Source organism: Anas acuta, chromosome 12, assembly GCF_963932015.1.
Source record: "Anas acuta chromosome 12, bAnaAcu1.1, whole genome shotgun sequence".
NCBI classification, from domain to species: Eukaryota; Metazoa; Chordata; class Aves; order Anseriformes; family Anatidae; genus Anas; species Anas acuta.
Genome location: NC_088990.1, coordinates 12494831 through 12513065, shown reverse-complemented (window position 1 = coordinate 12513065; position 18235 = coordinate 12494831). Strand labels below are relative to the sequence as shown.

General features: G+C 56.5%; 1 protein-coding gene across 2 annotated transcripts; it reads left to right on the top strand.

Moving 5' to 3' along the window:
* The first annotated feature begins 1798 nt into the window (after positions 1-1798).
* INSYN1 (inhibitory synaptic factor 1) lies at positions 1799-10213 on the top strand. Of its 2 annotated transcripts, XM_068695236.1 has the most exons (4): positions 1799-1976; positions 2527-2734; positions 2964-3664; positions 9505-10213. In XM_068695236.1, exons 3-4 carry the CDS (start codon positions 3476-3478, stop codon positions 10177-10179), a joined length of 864 nt encoding a protein of 287 aa, XP_068551337.1. In that variant the 5' UTR covers positions 1799-1976; positions 2527-2734; positions 2964-3475; the 3' UTR covers positions 10180-10213. The 2 variants fall into 2 exon arrangements, with proteins under 2 accessions (XP_068551337.1, XP_068551338.1); XM_068695237.1 differs by lacking the exon at positions 1799-1976 and having other exon boundaries at positions 2171-2734.
* Positions 10214-18235: the final 8022 nt, after the last annotated feature.

Below are 18235 nucleotides of genomic sequence, written 5' to 3'. Positions count from 1 at the left end.
AATACAAGCCCCACACACTTGCAAATGAAGCCAGAAATCCCCAGAGCCCAGGTCCCATATGGAAAAACCCTTTTCTGGGGTTACTCCACCGCTCAGCAGCACCACAGCTTGCACAAAGACAAACGCCCCTTGCTAAAATATAAAGCCCCAAACCTCAAATCCTCTTGCTCAGACCCCTTTTAGGGAGGTGTTAGGGTGCCTTGAAGCTTTTTATAGCATCCTTCCCAGGTGGGCTGCATCTGGGCTGAGCCCAGCCCTCGGTTTGGGGTTAATTTGGGCCACCAGCTGGCTCCTTGCTCCACCACCTGCACAAGTCCAATATATGTTGAATTTTCAGCTCTGTGTGGTGGGATATACGTTTTCCATTGGGAAACAAAAGGCACTGCAATAGGGTCTTTAGCTCAGTTTCCCATTTCCAAAGCATCTGGGAATGCTCCCACGTCCCATTCCTACCAAGCGATCCGTTTTAGGGGTCCCGCTCATGCTGATGTTCCTTTTTTATGGGAATAATTTTTACCTGCTGGAAGAGAAGTTGACCCCAAATTGCCCAGGCCCAGCTTCAACACGTGGCCCAAGCATGTTTCCAGCACCTGAAGTGAGCAACTCTGTAAACCCAGCACTTCTCAAACACAACGGTACTTTGATCATCCATGGGCATCTCCCCCCAAAATCCCTCCCAACCTCATTATCACCTAGGGCAAGGATTGGGACTTCACCCCAGGGGCTCAGCGCTCTCCCCAATGCCTGTGCTAAGCTTCCTGAACATGTTTTGGTGCAGAAAGGAGTTTCCAAGCCATGTTTTTTGGCACAAGGATGAAGTCCATGTCAGTGCGAGCATCCGATGGGATTTGTCCCAGGGACGCAGCAGGACAGGTCCCGCCGGCCCAGGTGCTGGGGAGGTGTGATGGAGACGGAGCAAGAAGCAGCTTTTGAAGCATTGCCGGGAGCAGAGGCTTCTTAGGGGATTATTTTTGTTCTCTTGCTGTTTCTTAACAGATTCTCCGCAGGTTTTCCCCCAGCGGCTGGGACCCGAGGCTTTCCCCGGCTCGGCGCTGCCGGCACGGGTTTCTGCATCCCCCATCTCTCCGGGCTGATCTTGAGGAAGAGGGGGAATCGGCAAACCGGTGGAAAACCGACCGACACTCCAATCAAAATGCAGAAGAAACGGAAAGGAGCGGCCCTGAGAAGCAGCACCGTTTAATTAGAAATTACATCTGTGCCGGTGAGTCACGGCGGGGAAGCCAGACGTCAGCGAGGGGCACCTGCCAGCAGCGTGACGGTGGCGACCACGATGGTGGCACCACGCGGGAGCCTTCGGCCTCACCGACGCTCTGACTGCAGCTTTCGAGGCAGGATGGATGGACAGACAGCCAGACAACCACGGCTTCAGCTCAGGGGGGACCCTGACCCCAAACCCCCCTGGGCATCAGGAGAGCGCCCAAAGCATCACCCAGAGATGGGGTTTGGCTGGAGCCGGGCCCGCAGAGCTTGGTGATGGATGAGCCCCCCCCCACACCCCACCGCACCCATCACTGGGATGACGCTTTCCCACCGAGGACATGCATTTTTTGTCTTTTTTAGCCATTTCTACCAACACCCCCCCCAAGACACGGAGTGTAGCGGGGCGCTTTTCCCACCCTAAACCCCCCCCGACTCACCCGGGCTGGGCACAAGCAGCGAGCACCCCCCCGGCCGTGCCTCAGTTTCCCCCCTCCCCTCATTTTAAAGGCTTCCCCGGCTCCTTTAAGCCCCCCCCGCCCGCCGAGGCTCGGCCCCTTTCTCTGACACAGCAGCCGCCGGGGCGAGCCGAGCCGGGAGCCGCGGGGAGGCTGCGGCCGGGGCCGGGGCCGGGCGCCCACCGCCGCTCCCCCCCCGCCCCATGGCTCTGCCCGGGGCGCCGGGAGCCGCCCGCCCCCCTCCGCCCCCCCCCCGGAGCCCAGGGGGCGGCCGGCCCTGAACCGGCACCGCCGCCGCCGGTCGGTCCCGGGGGGAACGGGGATGGAGGATGCGGGGAGGGAGGATGGAGGATGAGGGGATGAAGGATGAGGGGATGGAGGATGAGGGGATGGAGGATGAGGGGACCGGGGATGGAGGATGCAGGGAGCAGGGATTTGGGTACCAGGGCTGCGAGTACCAGGGCTGGAGGATGCGGGTGCCACGGATGCGGGTACCACGGATGCTGGTAGCAGGGATGCGGGTACCATGGCTGGAGGATGCGGGTACCGGCTTGGGAGGATGCAATCACGTCTCTCCCCACCCTGCTCGCACCCCCCAGGCTGACGGGGTGCCCCCCCCTACCCCCCCGCCACTCCGCCTCCACCTTCGCTGCCTTTCTCCACCTCCCGAGGGAAGGGTGGGGGGCATTTGGGGGCAAAGGGGGTGCCCCCGCATTTCTCAGACGAGGCTTGGACCCTCTGGGGGAAAAGGGGGACTCCGGCTGCCCCCCCTTAAAGCAGAGGGGTCCCAAGGGACGTGTTCCCCCCCCCCCCAGCCCTGCAGGTAACATCTCACCCCTTCCAACAGCAGCCGAGGGAAGGTGGCCCCAGGACCCCACGCAGAAACCCTGAGGGAGAAGGAAGAGGAGGAAGAGGAGGAGGAGGAGGAGGGGGAGGAAGGAAGACAAAAATAATATTATTAATAATAATAATAATAAAAGGAGGAGGAAGAGCTTGGACCGGAGCCAGGAGTGGGGAAAGGGCAATCTGGACCCGGCTGCCCTCTCACCGCCGTGCCGGTAAGTTCCCGGGCTGTCCGTCCGTCCGTCTGTCCGTCCGTCTGTCCGTCCGGACCCCAGCCTGCAGGTCTCAAAGCGAGGAGGGAGGGAGGAGGGGGTGGTGGTGGTGGTGTTGTGCAGAGCCCCCCCCCCCCCTCATCCCCCCCCTCCCGCCCCCCGCCAAGCTTTCTGTCTCCGCAAGGGCCGGCTCCCCCCCGCTGTCTGTCTGTCCGTCCGTCTGTCCCTGCAGGAGGGGACCCTGGGGACACGCGGACCCGGCCCGGAGCCCCCCCCCACCGCCCTACCGAGGAGCCAGCGAGGGCCCAGCGAGGGGGTCGGCATCGCTCCTGGGGGGGCACCCAGCCCCGCATCGCCCTCCCCGGCCCCGGCGAGCAGGAAAAGCGCCAGCCGCTGGATTTTCGCTTCCTGGGACATCCAAGGGACTCTTCCTCCTCCTCCATGGTCCCCCCGTGCCTCCCCGGGGCCGCTGGCTGAGCCCCCCCGGCCCCCCGCCCGGCCCCGCATGCTGCGCCCCGAGCGTGGAGCAGCCCCCGGCAGCCCCGGCGCTCCCCGCCGCGGCCCGGAGCCCCCCAAAAACAGCCTCGGTGGCGGGGCGGGGAGGCGAACGGGGACTCCTTCGGGGCGTTAAGATGGTGAAAGCTCCCCGGCCGAGAGGGGCTGCGCGGACGCCAGGCCACCGGGTTAGGGGGGAGCAGGATGGACAGAGCCCTCGGGGCCGGGAGCCGAGGCCGCTAGGGAAGGATGGACTCGCCGAGCTGCCGGGACAGGCAGCCCAGTGACCCCCCCGGCAGCAGCAGCAGCAGCAGCAACTGTAGCAGCGGCAAAAGCGAGGGCGAGAGGGAGAGGATCCGCAGCCGGATGAAAATGGTCATCGGGCAGCTGGAAGGCATCTTGCAGGAGCTCAAGGAGGTCGCCAAGGAGCTCCGGGAGGTAGGAGAGTGATGGGGAGGGGACCCGGGGTGGGAGCAGGCACCGGGAGCCCCCCGCTGTCCCCCCCTCCCCGGCCCAGCCTGAAGCACCCTGCCCCTACCAGCCTCACCTCCAAAGAAATGGGGGGAAATAGGCTGGATTTGGGAAAATTGCTCTTGACCTTGATGCCGAGGCTCGCTGCGTGCCCAGAGGCACGGCAGCGGTTTGGGGGGGGGGTTAATTCTGCTCTGGGTGGCGGGGATGTGGCTGGGGGCCGGGGATGTCCCTGTGGCTGCTCGTTGCGTGGTGGCCTCGAGCACAGCGGGGCAGCTTGCTTTTGGGATGGGGCAGTTGTGCCGTTGGGGTGGTCGGGTTGTTTCTGGAGGTGGGGGAGAGCCGTGTCCCCGCGGGCCGTGCTCAGGGACGTGACACCTCCCAGCCCAAAGCATCCCCTGAAAGCCCCGCTGTCCTTTCTGGGGCTGCTCTGCTTGGTTTGTGGGGTTTTAGGGGAGGTTGTCCCCCAGGGGACACCACATCCCACCACACCACCCCATCGGGGCCCTCGTCCCTTCAGCAGGCGGCACGCAGAGCAAAGAAAGGCCCCCGGTTCCTGCAGCTCCCGCGGGGTAGCCCCAAACCCCTTTTGACAAATCCCTGATGGATTAAAAATAGTAATAATAATAATAATCAGGAGGCAGAGCTATTTTCCTTTTAGCCTGAGCTCACTTCACACTCCTCCAGGAGCTTAAAGAGGCCTTCGAAAGGAGGCTGATGGCAATTCATGGCCACTTCAGTGCCCCTTTTGCAAAGCTCATGGATTTAGGGCCAGGAGGGACCACCACAAGCATCCAAGCATCTTTCCTGAGCGCTCCAGAGCTTAACTCTTTGGTTCAGCCTCTTGGGGCTGGAAGACCCCCAGCATCTCAGCAGCATCCTCGGGAAGCTGCCCAAACCAGGCTGGACCAGCATGTGGAAGAGGGGAAGGGGAAGGGAAGAGGGGAAGAGGTTCTGGGGAGAAATGTCGTGGCCAGGGGGTGACTCTAGGGGGGAGCCAGCATGTCCTGAGGCACCGGTGACCTCCCACAGGAGGGCCCTTTGCAGCATGGGGCAATGTGGCCAGGTCGGTGGCCCCAAAATCCCCTCCACAAAGAGGTCTTAAACATTGACCCTTCTCAACAAGTCTTCCAGCAGAACCACGCGACCCTACAGCAAGGGCTTGAGTGCCTAAAAAGTGGTGTAAAACTCAATGTGAGCTGGAGCTAAAGCACACCGAGGCTCGCCCAGCAGAGCTCTGGTGTTCCCCGTTCCCCCAGGGCCAGGCAGGCGTTGGCCTTGCAAAACCCAACAAAGTGATGAGCCAGGGCCAGGAGGAGCCCGAGGAGATGGGGACAAGGAGGGCAGGGGACACACCATGAGTCCCCGGGGGTGCACACCAAACCACCAGGTCTGTGGCCAGCCATGGGGCTTTGGAGACCCCCACCCTCTCCTCCCCATGCATCCATCCCCTCCTCGCGGGGCTTTGCCGGGTGGTTGGGGCACAGGGCTGGACGTGCTCTGCGAGGAATGGGGCGGATCTGTCCCCAGCCCTGCTCACCCCTCGCTCCCCCAAGCGTTCCCCACCTGAAGGCTGTCGTTCCAGATGTCCGCTGTACCCAGGATGCTGCTTTACCAGCCTCTGTGCTCCCGCTCTCCCTCCCTCCCTCTTCCCTTTTGTGTATATAATTATTCCCCAGCACTCCACGACAGGGCTGTATTATGTGCGGGGAAAATGATTATTAAATCTCTGCCTGAAATCGCACGCTGGAAGTAAAAATCACGCAGGAGGCCCGGACCGAAGGTGCTTCCGCTGAGCGGGATCCGCATCCTCCACCCCTGGTACCCAAATCCTCCATCCTGTCCCTGGAACCCACATCCTCCACCCCTGGTACCCAAATCCTTCGTTCCTGATACCCAAATCCTTCATCCCCAGTACCTGCATCCTCCATCCCATCCCTGGTACCCGCATCCTTCATCCCACCTCTTGTACCCAAATCCTCCATCTCTGGTACCCATATCCTTCATCCTCTCTACCTGCACCCCCAGTTCCCACATTCTCCATCCCCAAGCCCCAAAATCCCATGGCGAGTGCCCCGTCACCCCCACGCTCCCCTCCGGGTGCCAGCACAGCAGCAGGTGCCACCAGGACGTCCCCTGGCATTCCCTCTGCGGGAGGAGGACCTGCAGCGCAATGCTTCCGCTAACAAATACCTTCATAATGTTGTAATCAATAGGTGATTAGCTGGCAATGCTTTGGGAAGTTCACGGCGAGAAGGCGGCTGGTTATTGTAGCGGCACGTTTTGGAGAGGCACGCGATGATTTTGAACTCTTTAGCAGCTGATGATGCAGCAAATGGCCCAGCGATGCTCCGGCCGCTGGACCAGACAACAGGGCTTGCTCGTTTATTCGTGTCAGCCTGGGGAGAGGCCCCCCTAAACCCAGCTTCTCCTGGCTTGCTTGCAAGCGAGCTCCAATTAATCATTTATTTGCTGATCAATATTTACCTTCCCCTCGCTGAGAAGTGTTTGGGGAGATGCAGGAAGGTCCCAGCCCTGGGCAAGTCAGGCTGCGGGGTCGTGGGGGCTGCTGGAGGCTTTGGGGCTGCTCCTTTTCCTGGCAGAGGGATTGCTTTTCAATGCGACGGTGGCAAAATCCTCAGGGATGCTTTGGAGCAGTGGCACAGCTGTGGGAACAGGGAGCAAACCCCACGGCTTGCCCTGGGAGTTGATGCTTGAGGTTGGGAAAGCCTTTGGGAAGGGAGGCGAGGGGGTTCACAGCCACGCAGCCAGACCCAAAGCCAACCCTAAACTCCCCACCGCCCCCTGCTTTGATCCCACCGCCGCTCTGCTTCAAAGGCTGCGAGGCAGGGGCCGCTGGATCACTTTGATCCCGAGCATCTCCCGGCCCCGCTCCCGTCCACCCTCTCCTGGAGATGCGTTACCCATCCCCGCGCCGCTTTGAAGTCCCCTCTCCTCCTCCCGCCCCGTCCGCCGCCTCCCCAGCACCTTCGCCGAGAGATTCCCTCCTGAATGAGAAGCAGCACGGCCGAAATGCCGAAACGCCAGCCGCCGAGCCGGGGCATGATTTGCAGCCGAGCTGATTACCCAAACTATTGAAAATGAAGCAAAACAATGGCGCTCCAGATGTGCAACATCTGCCTCGGCAGGTATCCAGCTGGGGAGGGGAACACCCGGCCGGGGGCACGCGGGATTTTAGCTGAAGAGCTCCCGGCACTGTCCTTGGGTGCAGGGACCACACACGAGCCCCCGGAGGCAGGGGGGGAGCACCCAGTGCTCCCAGTTGGGTGACTGGTGGCGGCTGGTCCCACGCTGGTCCTGCAGGCTGGCTCTGTCCCATTTATTTGCTTGTGGATGTTTAGCCCAAGGGTCACGTTTGGGAACACGCAGGCTGCTGAGGATTCATTTTTTTGGGGGGTGGAAGCCTGGTGTTTGGGGTGGAGATGAGCTCCATCCATTTTAGCTGAAAAAAATAAGAAAAAGACTGCTTTTTGTCACAAAGTGAGACCTACAGGTGAGGGAGGAGGAGGGAACCCCTCTTGGCACCCCTGTGGCTCACGCTGGGGACACCCTGACCCCCTCGGCCACTTGCAGCCCCCAGGGCCACCCATCACGGGGGTCTCCCCCAAAAAACCAACCTGATGCAGAGCAATGGGATCTGGTCCGTCCCTCCCTCCCCATGGTTCCCATCCCAGCTCGCCCTGCTAAAACGCTTTGGCAGCCAGATGTAGCAGAAGGGGGGGGGGGAGAAAAGACCAAATCCTGCTTTACATTTAAATCCTCAGCAGGTAGCGAGCTGCACGGAGGTACTTAACACCCCCCCACCGCCCATTTAAAATAGAAAGTGCAGGGAAGGGCGCTCCTAAAAATAGAGTGAGCGTGGCTGGTGTGACACTAATCCCCCCGAGGACTGGGGGGGGGCGGTGAGGATGTGGCTCCTCCCGGCACCCAGGTGCCAGCAGCCCCCCGAGGGTCCCGGGGATGGGTGAGGATGAGGAGGAGCTGGGACCCCCTGGGCTGGGGAGGATGCGCTGGCCCTGGAGCTGGTGCCGTGCTCGCAGCCTCCAGGAAAGCGGAGGTGATCTCATTTTAGCCAAGGGTTTCGGTGAGATCATTTTCTGCCTTATTAAAAAATAATAATAGCCGGGTGTTTCCCAGGGACGGCTCTCTTCCTGCCCTTTTTCCTTCTTCTTTGTCATCACTGAGAAGGAAGAGGTCACAGAGGCTTTTTTTCCACCCTTTCTCACCCAAATAAGAAAAAGAAAAAGGAAATAAAAAGCAAGCTGGTGGCACTTTGGGGACAGCAGCGATCTCCTTTTCTCATCCAGGCAGTTTCTTGCTGCTGCAGCTCCAGCCGGGGGTCCCAGCCTGCTCTCAGCATCCTCCAGAGCCAAAGCATGGTCAAGGAGGCAAGAAAAGAGGTCTGGGGTCTTGGGCAAGGGCTGAAAGCCTGGGAAAAGCCCCTCGCTTTCTGCTGGTGGGGATTGGGTGTGCTCTGCTTGGCTCTGCCCCGCTCTGGGGACCCAAAAACCCTCTGGGGGACAAGGCTGTGACATAGGGCCGGGGTCTAACCTGGAAGCAGGGTGGGGGGTGACCTACAAGGGGTTCATGCAGAAGGCAAGGTACCCACAGCATGTAGGGCTGGGGCAAGGACCTGCACAGCTCCACGTTGAGCTGGTGTGGGCTCCTGGGCCATGAGCAGGGCGGGATGGGGGGTCCAGGTGGGGCCAATTGGGGCCGTTTCATTGCCACCACGTCCAACACACCCCCAGGTTGCATCTTCCTGGTCGGACCTCAGGCAGGGTCTCACCATTCCCATGGGCTTCCCAATCCAGCCCGGTCACCCTGAGCCAAATCCCTGGGGACACCAGGCTGCATTTTGTCCTCCAGAATGGCCCCGGGTTGTTGGGTGCTGGTTTACGGTGCATTTATGGTATTTTATAGGGTTTTCCCTAAACTGCTGCATGCTGGCATCTAGCACAGGGTGAGGATGCACAGAGCAAGGGCATGGGGTGAAGGTCAGGGGGAAGCCTCTGCAGTGAAGATGGGATGGGGGGATCTAAGCCTGAGGACTTGCTTTCCTCTAAAAGTGCTCAAAAAACAGGGTAACGGCAGCAAAATCACAGAATCAGAACTTGGAAAAGACCTTCAAGATCCGAAACGATGGGGGGATGGTTTAGCATTGCAATTAATTATTCCTGGTGGATGAGGAGGCGCACTGGGCGTGACGCTGGTGGAGACGGAGCGGATTTTTGGTGGTTTGTGGAGTGGTTTTGGTGGTGCGTGGATTTTTGGTTTCAGCGTGGACTGCAAGGTGCCAGGAGGCTGCTCGTTTATTTGCCTTCCCATCCTCGTTCTGGGAAGCTCATGGTTTCTTTCCACGAGGAAAGGACATGTGGAAGGGCAGGGGAAGGAAAAGGAAGGGGAGAGCAGAGCAATCCTGATAAATAGCCATGGAAATAACATGGAAAGAGACACACTTGGGTGCCAGCCCCTTTACCACGGAGGCATGTTGGGGACACCCCCCTGTGCCCAAGCCACCACATTCCAACAGGTCCTTGGCATAATAAACCCCTTGGAAGGGATGGTGGATTCGGGAACAAGCCTGGGAGAACCCATCACACGACCTGGGGACAGCCCTGCCTCAGTTTCCCCATCTGTGGAGCTGAAATTTGGGGGGGGGGGCAAAGGAGGTGGTGCTCACTGATGGCTCCACACGGCCGGGTGTGAGGGACTAAAGGGTGCCACGTGCCCCGAAAACGCCGTGCGGGTGGGTGGGCTTCACCCGTCCGTCTGTCCGTCCGCAGGTGGTGAGCCAGATCGACCGTCTGACGTCCGACTTCGAGTTCGAGCTGGAGCCCGACGACTGGACGACGGCGACGGCCAGCAGCACCTCCAGCAGCGAGAAAGGGGGCGCCGCCTTCGAGCTGGGACCCCTCGACTTCGCCGCCGCCGACATCCTCTCCGACAGCTGGGAGTTCTGCTCCTTCCTCGACGCCTCCACCCCCTCCGACCAAGGGGACGGGCCCGAGCCCCCCCGGCCGCAGCAGCCGCCGCCGCCGTGCCGCCAGCCCGACTACCGGCTGATGAACGGCGGCGTCCCCATCGCCAACGGGCCCCGGGGGGGGACCCCGGACTCCTCCAGCGAGGAGGCGTTCGGTGCCCACCACAGGGGTCCCCAGCAGCGGCCGGCCGGCACGCGGGAGCGGGTCCGCTTCAGCGACAAGGTGCTGTACCACGCGCTGTGCTGCGACGACGACGATGACGACGACGGGGATGGCGCCGACGAAGGCTCCCCGGGCGAGGATTGCGGCGAGGAGCCCGGCCGCAAGGCCACCTCGAAGCATCCCCCTGGGGGTGGCGGCGGGGGGCCGGTGGCGGCCCGGCGGCCGACGAGGAACAGCAGCACACAGACTGTGGCCGACAAAAGCACCCAGACGGTGCTGCCCTACATCAGGCAGAAAAGCAAAAGGAAAAACTGACGCCGGCTCCCGAGCGGGTTGGGGGCGGCCGAGGGTTGGGTGGGGTGGGTGGGGAGCCTGGGCAGGGTCAGAAATATATATATATATATATAAATATATATTTAAATACATCGCTACTACGAATAAAATCGAGATGAAAAGGTGGCAGAGAAGGCAAACGTCCAACTACCTACCCGTCGTGTTCGAGGCTCAGGGAATTTTAAACTGTTTTGTGGACGGAAGATGCAGCTCAATAAACTGTTCGTCATGGAGAAATGCCAGCCATAACATATATATATCCATATATATATCCTATGTATATATGTGCCCGCAGAGGGAAGCCTCTCCTGGGGATGTGGGCACACCGGAGGGGTTGGTGGCAGGGCTGGGAAGGGCAAAGATCCCTCCCTGGGGGGTTTTATCCCCGTTTACCACAGGCACTTGCTAGGAAGTACGAGGAGCCGGTGCAATCTGGTGGCAGGTTTTCTCAGAAAGTGCTCTATATTCACCCCAAAATCATAGCTTGATGCTCTTCCCTTTTATCAGCAGGGAAAATGGGACAGGAAAAACAAAACAAAAAAAAAAATGAGAACCCACAGACAGTTTTTAGGGGAATTAACCCCAGGAATGGCAACGATGGGTTTTGGGGACCCTCATGGCATCACCTGGGGATGCGGTGTGAGGCAAGGCTGTATTTCTGGTAATATTTTATCAGCAACTTTTATAAGTTATGATGCTAACAACCCAGAACCTGCCCACTGTCGGGAATCTACCCCCATTAGCTGGAAGAAGGAGTTAAAATCCTTTTTTTAAGGCTTTTAGGCATTTTGTTTTAGTTTTTAGGACTTTGTCTGCACTGCAGCTGCATCAGCATCACCTCCCTCTGCATCTCCCCGTGACCCCAGGGCTGGGACCCCAAGACAATTTTATTTTCCCAAGTAGGGACATCAGGGTTTGGGATATCCCTGTCCCATGTGCCACCACCACGGGGAGACATGGGATGGGACAACTCCTCTTTGCTCCCTCCATTACTCTGCGTGTCAACAGCTGGTTATTTATTTTTACGAGCTGTTTTCACAGCCAGGCCCCATTGGATAGGTGTGATTAATAGAGGCAGTTTTGTTCCTTAATAACTTCTGGAGAAAGATGCAAGGAGGGGCACAGGGGAAAAAAATCAGAGCAGCCCAAGCTGCAGGCGACGTCCTCGTGCTCCTCCACATGCCCAGAAACAAGCACAGAGGGGTTTTGCTGGCATTATTTAGCAGGAAAGCCTGCTTGGGTGGGTTTGGGGGTGAAATTCAAGAGGGGAGAGGATGGGGGTTATTATTAATAGGATGTTAACTATTAACATCCATCTGCCCACACCAAAAACTGCTCAAAATTACTCCAAACCAGCCCCAAACACCCAGAGAAGGCCAGGATGGGGGCATCCCTCCCCGTTCCCTATTCCCAACCCTTTCTCAGCCCCCCCAAAACATCGGGAAAGCCCCAAACAGCGCCCGGCATCTCACGAGAGCCGGCGGAGGAAGGGGCAAAGGGCTCGTGTTTCCTCCAGAAGCAATAAAGAAACAATCAGCAAATAAAACGAGGACACGACCCGGAACGGCGGCTCCGGCTGCTCCGCGCCCCGGGGATGAGATGCGACAGCTTTGCTAATTCTTGCCCTTTCCTCGCCCGCCGGCGGGTACCGTGCTGGCGTTTGGCACGGTTTGATGGGTTTTAAAGCAGAATTTCGGCTTTGCATGCGAATCAGCTGCCTCCGGTTGGGGCCGGTGAGCAAAGCGAGTTCCTCGCTTCTGCCATCCTGGGGGGAAAACGCACAGAAATGGGTTACCTGGGGAGGAGGTCAGGGAAAATAAAAGCAAAATGAAGCCCGGCTCCCCAGGAGCTGTGACAACGCCTGCATCCCAAACACCCTGCGAGGCTCTCGGCTGCTCCATCTCCTGTAAAAGCCCGGGAGCCCGTGGGCCCCCAGCCACCTCCCCCCCTGCCTCGGTGGCCCCTGGGGACCACGCATCGCTTGGGGCCGGGTGCTGGCTGTGGCTGGAAGACAAATGCTTTGTTTTTCCAAGGGAGAGGCTATGCCTCCTGCCTCTGCTAATGTACAGCATCTTGTCTTATTTGTTCCTTGCTGTTCCACAGCTGAATTACTGCAAGTAATGTACCAGCACCTCGTGCAATGCTTCTTCTTTATAACCACGCAGTCAGCTCGCCTTCAGGCTCTCCTTTCGGATTGCAGGGCTAGCCGGGAGCTGTTTCCACCTCGGGATGCTGAGGCTCTTCCCTCCTCATCCTCACCCATCCAGCCCTGTGGCACTCTGCGCAATGGGGGAGAATAAAAGGCTGCTGCGGGGCGGGAGCATCCCCAAAAGCACGGCTGTGTCCTCCCCAGCCTGATTTCGCTCTGCAATGCAGCGAGCGGGGGGTCGCATCCTCCCCGGCTCTGCTTATCTCCAGCAACGCTTCCACTGCGTGCTCTGGAGCTGGATAACCGCCTGGCGGAGGTTATCTCCTTGCAGAACGCCTGCAGCAGGAAAATGCATTGCTCACAACTGCTTCCACCCCCCTCAGATCGTTCCTATCTCGCTCCCTGGGTTGTTATCGCCGAGCCCTCCTGGTGCCATGGGATGGAGATGTGAGAGCCAAGCTTGGCTCTCAAGAGCCTGCTCCCCTGGGAGAAGGGAAGGTGGGGTTGGGGAGGTGGGAAGGAGCCGGCCCACCGCCCCCAGGGAGGGATGAGAGGGGCAGCTGGTGGCAATAGGAAGCCCAGAGCATCGGGCAAGGTGGTGAGGATGAAGCAGGTCCAAGTCTCAGTGGGAATAAATGGGTAGGATCAACGGGGCATGGCCGGTGTCAATGGGACGTGGATGTGGAGGTGGACACGGCCCGTTCTCCTTCCTGGGCTGGGATCAAGAGGATTCAGGTCTGGTCCTCTGGTGGCCGTGGCTGGGCTTGACCTGGACGCAGCTCTTGATATCCCAACGGGTAACATGCGTCTATTTATCGTGGTAGGAATTGCCTCTTGCTGCATGGTGGCTGGGTGCTCTCCCACCACTGGGTGGCAGTGGGTGCCCACGCACACGCATGTGCCACCATCCCTGTCCTCGTCACCCCTTCCTCCTGCACCCTGCCAGGGCATGGGGACCATGCTGATGGTGCCCCTGGTGGCCCCGTGTCACGTCACATCCATGGTTGCGATCTTCCCTTGCATAACCCATTGTGGACATGCGGATGCCACAAAGCATCCTCCCCAAACGCAGCTGGAAAGAGAGGATTTGAGGCCAAAAACGTCACTTAGACCCCATGTCCCATAGGTAGCTGCAGCTCTTTGGGTCTTGTCCCCACTGCGGGATGGGGGCTGCTTGGATGAAGTTCCAGCACCTGCACCAGGCTCCTGCACTCACCCTTGGGGACAAGTTGCTCAAAGCACCAATTCCCCTTTACAAACATAACCCAAATGGGGACAGCAGCTACTGGTGACCCCTCAGCAGAGCCCCAGGACCCATCTGTCCCCCCAGGGCTCTGATGGTGGCCACAGGACTTGGCCAAGCCTGCAAAAAGGCAGCAGTGCCAGAGCAGCCCTGGAGGTGCTTGTAAGACAAGGGATGACATGCTTGATGGGACTTCTTAATTAGCTCTCACTAAGCCAAAATGTACCGGGGCTCCCCTGGCAGAACAGCATCAGACAAAACATTAATCACGCTCCAAATAAATAATTAAAATGTTGTGGCTCTTGGAAGGAAAAATAATAATAATGATGATCGGGGAAAATGAAAGCTGTTGTCTTTGATGTCACAGCCCTGGGGACAAGTGGGGCTGTGTCCCCAAAGCCACCTGAGCCAGGAGGGATTTTGTGTTCAGCCAAGTCCGCAGCCAAAGTCCCAGGGTGTCAGAGCTCCTAAGCTCCTACCTCAGTGGTGGAACACATCCCTACCTCAGCTCTGCATTAAAATGTGAATTTTTAGCAACCATGTCCCATGGCTCCAAAAGCTGGATGTGGCTCGGGCAGTGTCCTGGGACGTTATCTGTGGTCACTGCTAAATTTTATGCTCCGATGGGTGGGAATATCACCATGGGAAAACCCTTTTGTGCATCACTTAGGGGATAAAACAACAAAAAGAGGCTCAAAAAGAAGAAAGCTCTCCCTCCCCATCCCCTTTTTGCCCAAGAGGAGAAGATTGCTCACTGTGAGCAACACAGAGCTTAAATTATGCATGGGGCCATTGCGATGGAGGAGGAGGGTTTGGGAAGAGCTGATCCTGTCCCCACCTTTAAAGCCTGAAGCCTCATGAGTGGGTGACATCCCTGGCCTTCCTCCTCCTACTCCTCTCCCCAAAGCCCTGGTTTCAGCCATCCTCTGGGTTTCAAAGCATCCAAGGCAGCCCCGGTTTGTCCCCATTGCTTTTGGGTTACGTAGGGTGCAGGGGACACCCACGCAACCACCTGGGTCCGCCAAACCCATTTTATTACATTAATATTTGCTGGTAATGAAGTTAGATAGCACTTGGAACCCCAATCAAATTAGGAAAGCTATAATGAACAAGAAGTGGTGCATTAATTCATTAGCGGGGAATTACACTAAATTATCTCGGCAAATACGGCAAAACTTTAATTTACCAGAGGTGTTTTCAAATGGCTTCTGCTCCTTCGTATCCATTTCCACCATGACACATTTTTTTAAGGCAGGGAAAACAAGAGAAGTGAATTAACTTCATCTCCTTGGGGAGATGCTGCTGTCTCACGGATGGTAACAGATACCCACAAGAGATATCGGGAACTCCACTTTTCCCCCCTCTTCCCCAGGTCTGTGCATGGAAAATGGATATTATTTACAACAAACAACCTGACTTCACCTTTGCAAAGATTCAGGCTAATGTTCTGCTTTGCTAATCACCACGGAAAGGGGGGAAGAAGGAAAAAAATAAACGTGTAGCAATTTACTTGAACACATGCAGGCAGAGCATTAATAATGTACATCTTTGGCTGCCCTGTATCAGGCCTAGTTTCCCAATTTGTGCTTTAAAGCATAAATTCGGACATTAAAGCATAAATTTGGGCATCTGAGCTTTGTATCCTCCTAGAGGAGGTGGGGATGCAGAGGGCTGAGGAAGAACACAACTCATGCAACCTCCTCAGCCCAGAGAGACTTGAGAAATAAAGACAGAAGAAAACACAAGAAAACACAAGAGGGCATTTTTCCTGCTTTCTTACTTTTTTATTATTATTATTAATTAAATTATTATTATTTTTAAGGGTTTTTCCACGTGCTTACAAGGCTCCAGAGGGTGCCAACCAAGCGCCACCTTTGTAGCGTAACAGCATGGCTAAAGCCTCTAAGATGTGGCCAAAGCACAGCCAAAAAAGCAGTCTCCGGCTTTTGGCCCCCACTTCTTCCAAGAAAGTGATCATTTCTTCCCTTCCCTTGTTTTTCCTTCCTCTGGTGGATGCTGCATCTCCCAGAGCATCTCCAGCCTACCAGACCCTCTCACAGTCTCCCCAAATCCACCCTATAGGGACATAGCCCTGCACCACAACCTCCATATGCACCCAGACCCACCATCATCTTGCAGCAATGAGGTCCATTTCTTGGGAAAGCCTTCAATTAATTATTTCTACAGCCTTTAATTAGCCTTGCCATGGTCTCTGCCCAAAGAGAGACATTTGGTGCAGCTACTCCAGATGGCATTTACACTCGCACTACTTCCACAGGGCGGTGCAAATCTCCAAATGAACATGGGCAGCAGCTCATTTTTTACCTTTAAATCCTTGTAAGTGCTACCTGATGTTCTCCTGTGTAGTAAATTATTTTTCTTTTAATTAATTGCCTTGAAGACCACTTAGAGCTTATCACCAACATCTCCATACAACGTGGCACTTAGAGCAAGTGGGAGACACCAGTGAATAACTGCACTGCATCCTCATTCCCATTATTAATTCCCACAAATTGATTGTTCTGCCAGCATCTGCAGCTTTCTAATTAAGTCTTTACTCAGGTGCTTGTGTATACGAGGGAAACAAAAGCTAATAAAGCCCAGAAGCAGCAGATAGGGGACTGGGGAGGGATGTGGTGCTCGTGAGGCCAGGGCAAAGGCATTGTATCTCCCACCTCCACTATCAGCATCTTAGAGATGCACACTCTTCACAGAGGGGGAAAATTCCAATGTAAGGGGATTTATACCACAATCAGTCAGATTATAAAGCAATCTGTGGGTCTTACGCTAAGCAAGGAGCAGGTAGGAAGGAAGAAGTTATTTACAACATGCTTTGCTCCTTGGAGCTCAGCTGATTAGGGAGCAGACATGCAGGGACAGCCTGGTACCTGCTTTCCTGCAGCCAGGGAAGGTTTTTTCCCCACAACTTACTAAGGGGAGGAAATGTTTTTGGATTAAAAATAAACAAGTAATAGGTGTACTAAGTCAAAATGTTAAAAACAGAACACAGAAATGCAGTCATCTTCCACCTTGCTAGCCTGAAGCAGCAGTATCTGATGTGCAGTCCCTTCATTGCTCAGAAAGGGGCCAGCAGAAGAGTTTTTTTTTTTTTCCTCCTGCTACAGGCAGGTCATGGGAGAGGATCTGAACCCAGAGGGATGTAACATGGCTCAGAGCCCCCAGTCAGGCTCTGCTCCCCCTTGCTCAGTCTCCCCTGCTGCTAGCACCACCACAAGCTTGAGTACTCCTCCTGTGTTCCCTGTGCTCGCTTTTATCCAACAGACCACCACAGATTTGCACCACTGGAAGAGAGGAGGTTCACACTTAAGCAGCCAAAAACTAGCTAGATTTCCCCCATTTCCTAGTCCAGGGGCTGAAGGCTTTAGAAGGGTGAGGTGAAGTCTTCTGCTGGTGGCTGCCTTCCAAGAGGAGCACCAGGCCTCAGGGAAAACCCATGGCATCAGACAACAGTGACAAGAGCAGCAGGCCTCACATTTCCTTAGAGGATGGGAAGAAAGTGGTTTTAGAGTAGAGTGAGGAGCCTCAAGAAAGATGAGGGGCTTGAAGAGGACCTCCTGTAGAGGCCAGCCTTCAGCTCCTGCCCAGAGAACAAGGGCATGGAGGCTGGCCTTAGGAGGACCATTGGTAGCCCCTTGGTCTGCCCTGAGCATCACAGCCTGGCCATGCACACTCAGCACAGCCTCACGTCCCATGTCATCAGCTCAAGATAAAGTTTAAATAAAAAATAAAATAAAAATAAAACACAAGAAAAAGGGGTTTTCAGCTCCTGCACAAAGAAGCTTGTGCATAAAACATGAAGGCTGATGGCCTGACCTAGGAAAATCTCAGCCTCCCCAAAAAGCTTGCATGGCTGCCTCATTTTTCCACCTGATTATTTCAGCTCAGCTACATAATTCATTTAAAAAAAAAAAAATCAAAACATCTTCCCCAAGCACATTGTCCTCAGGCTTTCAAAATCCAGCTCGCTCTGGGCTGGGGTTCCTGCTTCACACCCCACACAGCCCATGGAGCACAAGTGCCAAGCTCATCTCTCTGTGCAAACAGGATCATTCCCCTGACAAGAGAGGTTGCATAAGGGTGTTAGGGAAGGCTCATTTGCAGAGATGTAGCCCTGCTCAGGCTTTGTTTGAGGGTTGTAAGGAGAATTGGCAGCACTAGACTGCAGCCTAATGGCTAGGGGATTGCAACCCAAGGGCTTAAGGGCAAAAGAGAAATATTCCAGCATTCGGCTGCCAAGCAGAGGCAATGCCTTTAATCAGCAGCAGCTTTCAGAAGGCACTAGCAAAAGGAAAGGACCAAAAGCCAAGAACTGGAGCTGCAGGCATCGCTCTCAGCCTTGCCGCTTCGCCCCTTTGTAGTCTCTCCCTAGGGCCAGGAGCAGTTTGCTCAGCTTGGAGGGGGCTGCTGCTGCTCAGGGATGAAAAGCAGCTCTCAGCAGGAGGCAACAGACTGGTCTGATCTCACAAATAGCCTGATCCCATCCCTGCTTCAGTGGTGGCTTCCCAAGAAGCTTGTGGCCACCCCATGAGTTGGCTTACCTGGTTCCAGAGCACAGCCCTAAATGCCATCCCATCAGGGCAGGGGCTGACTGCTGTCCCTTCTCACCACCAAGAGTGCAAAGGGAG